Genomic DNA, 8,702 nt, shown 5'->3' with positions numbered 1-8,702 from the left:
ACCAGGCGCCGCAGCATGATACCGTGGTCCACAGTATCAAAAGCCGCTGAGAGGTCCAAAAGAACTAGGACAGAGGAATGACCCCTGTCCCGGGCCCTCCAGAGATCATTTACCAGTGTGACCAATGCCGTTTCCGTGCTGTATCCCGGCCTGAAGCCCGACTGGAGCGGGTCTAGATAGACTGTTTCCTCCAGGTGCCTAATTACCACAATACATTGCTAACTTGGCAGACTGGATACATTTATGGACACATCTGTCAAGAGCCACTGGTCTAAAGAATTCAATATTCTTTCTGACTGATGGCAGTATCCCTCCATATACCAGTTGTAGGGGAGAATAGGAAAGGAGTATTTATTTATTTATTTATTTGTACTCCAGCTTCCTTATTTTTTTACAAAGAACTCAAGGTGACGGACATATCCAACACATCTTCCTCCTCTTATTTTTCCCACAGCAACTGCCCTGCGAGCTGAGTTGGGCTGAGAGAAAGTGACTGCCCCAAGCTGGCTTTTAGGTTAAGGCAGGACTGGAACTCATGGTCCCCTGCTTTCTAGCCTGGTTCCTTAACCACTAAACCAAGCTGGCTCTCATCTAAATTTGCTTGTGAGCAGTCCAGAGACATCTGTTATGGCCATTGTGAGAAACACAACAATGGATTCAGATGAGCCTTGGTCTGATCCAGAAGGGCTATTCTTTCATTCTGGTAACCATCTCATTTTACAATATGCATGTGACATAGTCAAATAGTAGGAATCTTGCTAGAAAAATAAAAAAAATGAACAGCTAGAGAATCTAGTATTTCTCCTTGCTTAAAATAAGGATTTAGCATCCTATTGTTAAAGTCACCTTCGCTTCTTGAAATCACACTTCTGTATCAACTATACATTTGAAAATTGGTATAGAAATACTAATTAATTGTATTAATAAGAGGTATATAAATAAGTATAAGTATTACATTGTACCAAGCTATACTCACCTATGGCATCCTGTAGCAAATGTGTAAGTTTGCTATTTCGATATGGAATGTGAGAGTTCTGTTCTGATAGGGCTCCAAGTACATCTGCTAGAGCAGACAAGCTGCGATTAATGAAGGAGGTCTCTCTCAACAGTGACCCAGTTACACCAGACATACCTAGTACAATAATCACAAAAAACCCACACATGAACATAAAAGTAAATGTTTTGCATAATTTCATACTTCTAGTTCCTGCATATGCCACATTTGAGTTTTGTTGGACAAAAAGTTGGAGAATTCTTGAGAATACTGTGGGCAGCCAAGAAAACAAACATACATACCACTGAACAAAACAAGCCAGCGCTCTCACTCGAGGTACAAATAACCAGGTTCAAACTATCTATTCTGGACATATTATGAGAAGACCTAGATCTCCACTGCTGGGAAAAGTGGAAGGAAAGAGAAGATGATGATCAAGGTGGATAGATTCAGTTTTAGTAGTGATGAGTGCACCATTGGAAGAACTGAAGGACCAGGTTAGGGACAAATCATCATGGAGAAAGTCTATCTATGTGATGGTTAAGAGTCCACAATGGCACAACAACATATAAACAAGCAATGAACAAGAAATGAATACAACTGAAGAAAACGTGTAGCAGGAAATACTAAAAACTATAAATAAACTTATTGATTTATACTTTGGCTTTACACAAGGTTGAAGAAGTAAACATATAATCCATACCATCAGAATAGAGAAGCACTTTCAGGGCCCTGTTAAAATCTATGAAATGAGTTGCTTCAACTTTTCTAAGGCAGATGCCCTTTCTATGGGACTTCAACTCCCAGAAGTCCTAGACATCAATGACTATGTTGCTTAATATGTGCTAATTGTAGTCTGAGAAGTGTAATGTCGTCATATTTAAAGAGAACCAGATTAGTACAAGATTAATCTAAGTAATAAAAGATATATAAACTTAATGCAAGTGATCCATGCAAAGCTTACACATGCAACCACCTTTCTCCTCACTTTGGAATTGAATTGTTTTTGATGAAAAAAGACATTTTTTTAACACAGTTGTGAAATTTTGTACGAACTCTATATATCTATGGTTATATTTCTTTTCCATTATATTTATTACTAATCTTCCGTGAAACGACCATTCCATTGTGATAATTTAACACTCCCTAACATGTTTGGATTTTATTCGTGTCTAATAAAAAAAATATAAAAAAACGTATCTTCAAGTTCAGAGTAATAAAAATTCCGTCATAAATATTATTTAAGATATTTACATAGCTGCCCATGTTATGTTAAACTCTGGGCAGCTTCAATCAAACTATGTCCCAACTGAATCAAGCCAGCATTTACCACATGAAGGAATCACTGAGCACAAAAATTGCTGATGAAACATATGTGACATTCTTATAGTTTAATGATCAATTCAAATAAATTATTCAGCTTTGAAATTCAACTTATAGTAAAAGTGTATCCACAATATGACACTTTTTGTGATAAGAGAAAAGCATGCTAAGATCGTTCTCAATGTTAGAGAGATAAAATGTTTCTTTATCACTTCAGCAAACTCCTTCTATAATCCTAATTAAGAGCACAATTGCAATCCCAACATGGAGTTGGGACAGAAATCCCCTGAATACAGCTGGACTTAATTCTGAATAAATGTGTTTAGGATTACTATGCTACTCTATTTATTACGTAAATGTTAATATAGGTAAATTGGTATTAATCCCTGCAGTTAATGATGCCATATGATACTTCCCACCAAGATCTGGATTTTCATAGGAACAGACCATCAAATGATTCTCATCAGTAAATGGTGGAAATGTATAATATGGTTCAACTGCATTCTGGTGTAAAAAGCAAACGTTAAAAGTTCTTTTTAAAGTTCACTATTTACTCGACCAGAAAAAAAGAGCACTTGGCAGGCAAGAAAAGTGTGCTTTTATAACCTAGGTTCAGTTTTCAAAACATTATTTCTGGAAGGTTACATTTAACTAAGTGGCTTTTATTGGTAAGGAAGCTTGTACTTTAGGAAATGATCAGAATTTGTGGGGAGAAAAAAACCCTGTGTTTTTAAAAAAGGAAGAAAACATTTGGGAAGGGTAGAAGCCAAAGAAAACAGAAAATTGTTTATAAAAACCATTAATATTCCTCCTACTATTCTTTTCCATAAGGAGACTCAAAAAATTTATTTATACTAATTGATTATGTGTTATCATGTCATTTTCAACTCCTAGTGACCACAGAGATAGATTTCTCCATGACAGCCTGTCCCTAATCTGGTCCTTCAGGTCTTCCAAAACTCACTGACACTGTAACTGAATCCATCTACTTTTCTGCTGGTTGTTGTCTTCCTTTTTCCTGCCATCTTGTCCAGCATTAGAGTCTTCTCCAGAGAACTAGGTCTTTACAAATTAAGTGTGTTTTAACAAATATGTGGCATATTTACACAGAACATAGAATAATAGGGTGGGAAGTGACCTTGGAGGTATTCTCATCCACCCCCCTCTCCATGGCAGAAGATCCTATATCAAACATTTCTGCTTAAACAGCATAATATTAAGATGCAAGCATTCTTAATGGGTTTAACATAGTAAATCTATTAGTACAGCAGGATTGTTAGCAGTAACGTAAACATAGCTTCCTTGGCTGGGCATAATGGCTGAGGAATTGGAAAGCTAACTTATTGGGGTGATTTGTTCATCCATGAAGCTCCCTTGCATTTCCAAATGAAGAGATTGGGACTAGTATATATATATATGAAAAATGAGCTGATTTCATGGGTGACTGTCCTTATATAGCCAACTAACCACCTGTCAAGAAAAGTATTAGCAGGGATAGAAGAATGCTAAGATTTGCCAAAGGTTTTGAGTCAAGAAAACCATCCAAAAATGGGATTTGAGGTTGAGGTTGACCATTCAATAAACTCAAAATGCTGGCCGTTTGGGGGGGGGGCAGGAAGAGAGAATGGGCAGATAGTATGAGATTCTATAGACTGGCATTAAGAAAGCTTCACATAGCCATGGGAGCTTTTTATACCAGCTTATTCCAGCCGTCATGCAGTGGGGTACCAGCACACTATAGCTGACTGAATACTAAATATTCAAAGGTCACGAAATGTAGTGTTCTTGGCCAACTCCCTTATTTTGTTTTTTAGAGTAAAGCAATGCATGGATGCTTGTAGAGGACAGTAAAGATAGGTCAGGCAAATTGTTAGCAGGGTTCTAACATTTGTGTACCACCAGCGTAACTTAATTTTTAATGAGGCAACAACAACAACAACAAAAAATCAGTACACTCACTTTGAAGCTTTGTCAAAAAAAGAAATAGGAGTTTGGAACTCTGACTTTTTTCAGGAGAATAAGTATTGCATAAATATTAAGCAACCAAAGTGAACATATTCTACAGCAATAGCCGGCAGCAGCCCTTTGTCTGCCTCCTCACAAGCATGGTGCTTAAATTGGCTTCTAACTATTAAATAAAGGTGGTGACATTTTCAGTGGGTTTCTTACCAAAATAAGAAATAGAAGAAAAATGTCAAACTTCCAAGAGACTTAACAAAGCAATTTTATGTTAACTTCAACCTCAGAACAAAAAAAGAGGGGGAGAGCCTTTTTCCCCCACCCCTGATCTTTTCCTATCCACTGATACAAAAATAAATTTGCTTTGGGGCTACTCAAGCATTGCCTCTTCCCGTTTACCAGCTTGACATCAAAAATCTAATCTGATGGATTTCTGATGTGATCCTTGGAGCGTCCATATGTTGCATGTACCTTTGGAAGCTAAATGCCAACTAGGCTTATCTCTTCACAAGCATAGGATGGTTTTGCTCCAAAAGACTAACTTACCAACACTTTCGCTACCAGCTAAATCCACCAGTTGAAGTTTTGTTCTCATTTCCTTCTGTCTCTCCACAGATTCCCTGAAAAGCTGTGCTGGTGAACAAGCTCTAGAAGAGCAAGCAGAAGTGAAGAAATGTTCTTTACCCAGCTTTGGATTAGAATGGTCACCTGTCCAGGGAGCAGCTGGACAAAAATAAGGAAAAAAAAGTTTATTTTGAACCTGCAAAATTAAACATACAATAGGCTTGGATTATTTCTAAAGACCTGCAGACCTAAGGCTAAAAATGTTACAGCTAGTCTAATAATGAAAGGCTAGACACAGGGATAATATGATGCCTGCCCAAAAGGTATGGATGCTTGCCAATTGTTTACTGGGCACAATTGAACTTTAAAGCCATAAATGGCTAAGAGTCTGACTATCTAAGGAATCTAGTCTCCAAATATGGACCAATTGTTAAGATCAGTAGGGGAAGTCCTCTTGAAGATAACTCCACTAACAGAGTTTAATATATGTAGGCAAGGCCATTCTGTTGCACTGTTGTTGGGGTATGGGAAGTATTCCTTAGGAATTATATATTGTCTCCACTGTTCCAGCCTTTAGGAAATCTCAGAGGCGTCTACAGGCTCAAATGCTGTTAGCAGCATCATGCCATCATACAGCAAGGTCCCCCCCCCCTACTTTTATAAGTGTTTACCACACGACATGCAGCAAAGGGACAGAGTGCAGGCAGTCTTCATTTAATGGTACTTGTGCAGCAACTGTTCAAAGTCATAATGCTGCTGAACATGTGGTACTTATGACTAGTCCTCATAGTTGCAGCTGTTGCGAAGTCCCCACAATCACATGATTGCAATTCTGGCACTTGCTGACTGGCTTACAATTACATCTCAACATCCCACAGTCCCAAATTGTGATTGCAATTCGCCCGAGTCAATGGTGAAGCCAGCAAGAAATTTAAAGTCATAGTCACATGATATCTTCCCATAACAATCTGCATAGTCCTTGCTTAATGACAGCAATCGAGACTTCTGGAACTGCTATCACTAAGTGGTGCAGCCAAATGATGTCATGCTTAACAACTGTTAAGCTTAGCGACAGAGTTTCCAATCCTACTTACTGTTAATGAGCGAGGACTTCATGAAATCATACGAACACATGAAATCTTATTATGGTTCTATTTTTTATATATATATATTAAAAGTATACCCTAAACAAGCTTCTTACCAAAATCATCCTCTGAGGAACCCTTGATGGTTACTGTCAAAGTTATCACAAGGTGTGAACGAGATGAATCAGTGTGTACAAGGGTTGAGTGTTTGGCCCTCAGCTGTAGCCCCTGGGTCACAAGCTCCAAGAATTCCACAACATCTTCAACAGGTCTTAGAAAATATATGTATACATATATTAAATAATATTTTTATAAAAGTCAGAGCATCTAGAATTATTTTACAGCAAAATATTCAGGGGGAATGACAAAATGATATCGCTTGTATATATAATGCTTTCACAATGAAACATTGTTAATTATGTTACACTGTTCTCTAGCAAGCCATTTACTGTTCCTTGAAATCAGTGTTGCAGGAAAGCTTTCAGTTTCAGAAAGCTTAACAAATCTGGAATACTGCAGTCTTGGGGAAATCAATATACTTTTCAAGAAATGAAACAAGGGCTATGAAGAGAAAGTTCAGTTTGATCTAGTGTCAGCCAATTGCTGAGAAAAGAACCTATCATAATCCAACTTAGAATAAGAATAAGAATAAGAATAGAATAGAGCTGGAAGAGATCTTGAAGGTGTTCTAGTCCAGTCCCCTGCTCAAGCAGGAGGACCTATACAATCTCAAACAAGTGACCGTCTAGCCTCTTCTTAAAAACCTCCGGTGATGGAGCACCCACGATTTCTGGAGGCAAGCTGTTCCACTGGTTAATTGTCCTCACTGTTAGGAAGTTTCTCCTTAATTCCAGGTGGCTTCTCTCTTTGGTCATTTTCCAACCATTGTTTCCTGTCCTGCCCTCTGGTGCCTTGAAGAATAATTTGAACCCCTTTTCTTTGTGGCAGCCCCTCAGCATTAGTCTAAAGCATCCTGTCCAGATCTGATTCTAGATCATGGATTGGAGAAAATGAAACCTTACTCGCTATTATTTAGCACAAAGCAAAGAAAATATAAATTCCTGCCAGTATCTAACATTTTTATAAAATCAAAACAGATTAAAATTGCAGGAAAATTCAATGATTATTAGAGGACGACATGAGCCAATGTTCACAGAAATTAGTATGAGTGTGAATAGATTGCTTAATTGTAACTGTTTTTTTTTTTTTAAGCAATCATCAGTTCATTCAAAGATGCTCCTCTATGCTGCCCATGTCAGGAACCATTTCAAACTGAGGAGATTTGGTTAGGAATGATCTGTTCAGCATGCATGTCCACTGAGTTTCCTGTCTCTCTTCTCCATTCCTATGTATTAACTGCTCTCTGTTTTTTGTTACAGATAAACAGATCACAAACAGTAGACATATCTTTTGGAACCTATCCCAAAGTTAAAGTAGAACTACTGTGTGGAATTTGCAAAGGAAGCAGGTTTTGGCTAAACATGAAAACATACTTCTTAGCAGAATAGATGTTTAACAATGGAAAGACTGTTTCAGAAAATCAGGATTCTTCCTTCCTTAACTATAACCAAATAGAGATTGGAAGATTATTTGTCATGGATGGTATCATTGCATCTTGGGCAGATCAAAATGCTACTGACATGGTGGCTGAAGGGAAGGCAAACATACTGCCTGTGAACATCTCTTTTGAGGAGAAAACAAGCCAATTTTGTTCTCTTGATTAACCTGATGAAGCAAAATTAACAGTTATTTTTACTGCTTTGCATGATATTTGGGGGAGAGCGCTGAGGGTTTCCCATGCTTTATCTACACAAATTCAACTACAGATGAAATATTATTCAAACTCCCAATAGCATATTTTAGACTCCAGAGAGTTGGGGCAGCCAAGAACCATGAATGTTTTATTTCTTTTACATTGGTTTTCACAGTTCTTTGTATACATTTGTGCATTTATTGGTACATTTTTTCCTTAATTGTGTGGAATTTAACACGTACTGTATGTGTTTCAGCTACAAAACTATTTTTCTTAATGGATTTCCCTCAAAGTTATACTTTAATTTTTTTTTTTGCTACAAGCTGGAACAACTGTGAGTGGGGGTGGGGAGGGAGACCTCTTTCTCCTATCAGTTTTATATCACATGACACAAATTCTGGTTTTTGCAACCAATTCTCTTTCATCTGAACTTCAGAGCACCAACACAAATTATAAATTATCCTGCAAACTTCTGGGCTTTTAAATAGTAATCATCAGTTGCCTGGCCAAGGCCAGAATCTAGCTGTATTGTTGAGAAAGAGGATGAGTAATGCAAGGGGCTGCTTTAATTCAATCTCTCTGTGGTCCATTCCTTTTGTCATTTTTCCTGCAGTTACGCAGAAGGAAGGAGCCTATTTTGCTCTGCAGATTGTCCTCACACTTTTAATTAATTCATTGTGCAGCAGGATTTAGACACTGCAAACCACCAAGCAAGACAGAGGTTCACTTCGAGCTAAACAACCGTCATAGAATAATGAGATGGTTTAGAAGAGGAAAGCAGAACCTTTAACAATTTGATGTTTACATTGGACCTGATGTATTGATAGCTGACACTGGAAGATCATTTGTCGGCCGTGACCAGGGGGGCGTTTTATCAGGTTCGCCTGATCCACCAGTTGCGTCCTTTTCTGGACCGGGACGCTCTGCGCACGGTCACTCAAGCTCTCGTCACCTCCCGCCTGGACTACTGCAATGCCCTCTACATGGGGCTCCCTTTGAGGAGCACCCGGAGACTTCAACTGGT

General features: G+C 38.2%; 1 protein-coding gene across 1 annotated transcript in view; it reads right to left on the bottom strand.

Moving 5' to 3' along the window:
* Positions 1–8,702, bottom strand: part of KIF25 (kinesin family member 25) — an 18,369-nt gene that overhangs the window by 2,383 nt on the left and 7,284 nt on the right. Inside the window, exons 5-7 of the mRNA XM_029284573.1 lie at positions 6,042–6,196; positions 4,823–4,999; positions 977–1,132 (exon numbers count right to left, since the gene is read on the bottom strand). Coding sequence (XP_029140406.1) covers positions 977–1,132; positions 4,823–4,999; positions 6,042–6,196 — 488 coding nt within the window. The remainder of the gene's footprint in view (positions 1–976; positions 1,133–4,822; positions 5,000–6,041; positions 6,197–8,702) is intronic.

This window comes from Protobothrops mucrosquamatus, unplaced genomic scaffold (genome assembly GCF_001527695.2).
Source record: "Protobothrops mucrosquamatus isolate PMUCROS unplaced genomic scaffold, P.Mucros_1.0 scaffold_135, whole genome shotgun sequence".
NCBI lineage: Eukaryota > Metazoa > Chordata > Lepidosauria > Squamata > Viperidae > Protobothrops > Protobothrops mucrosquamatus.
This window is presented reverse-complemented; position numbering and strand designations above follow the sequence as displayed.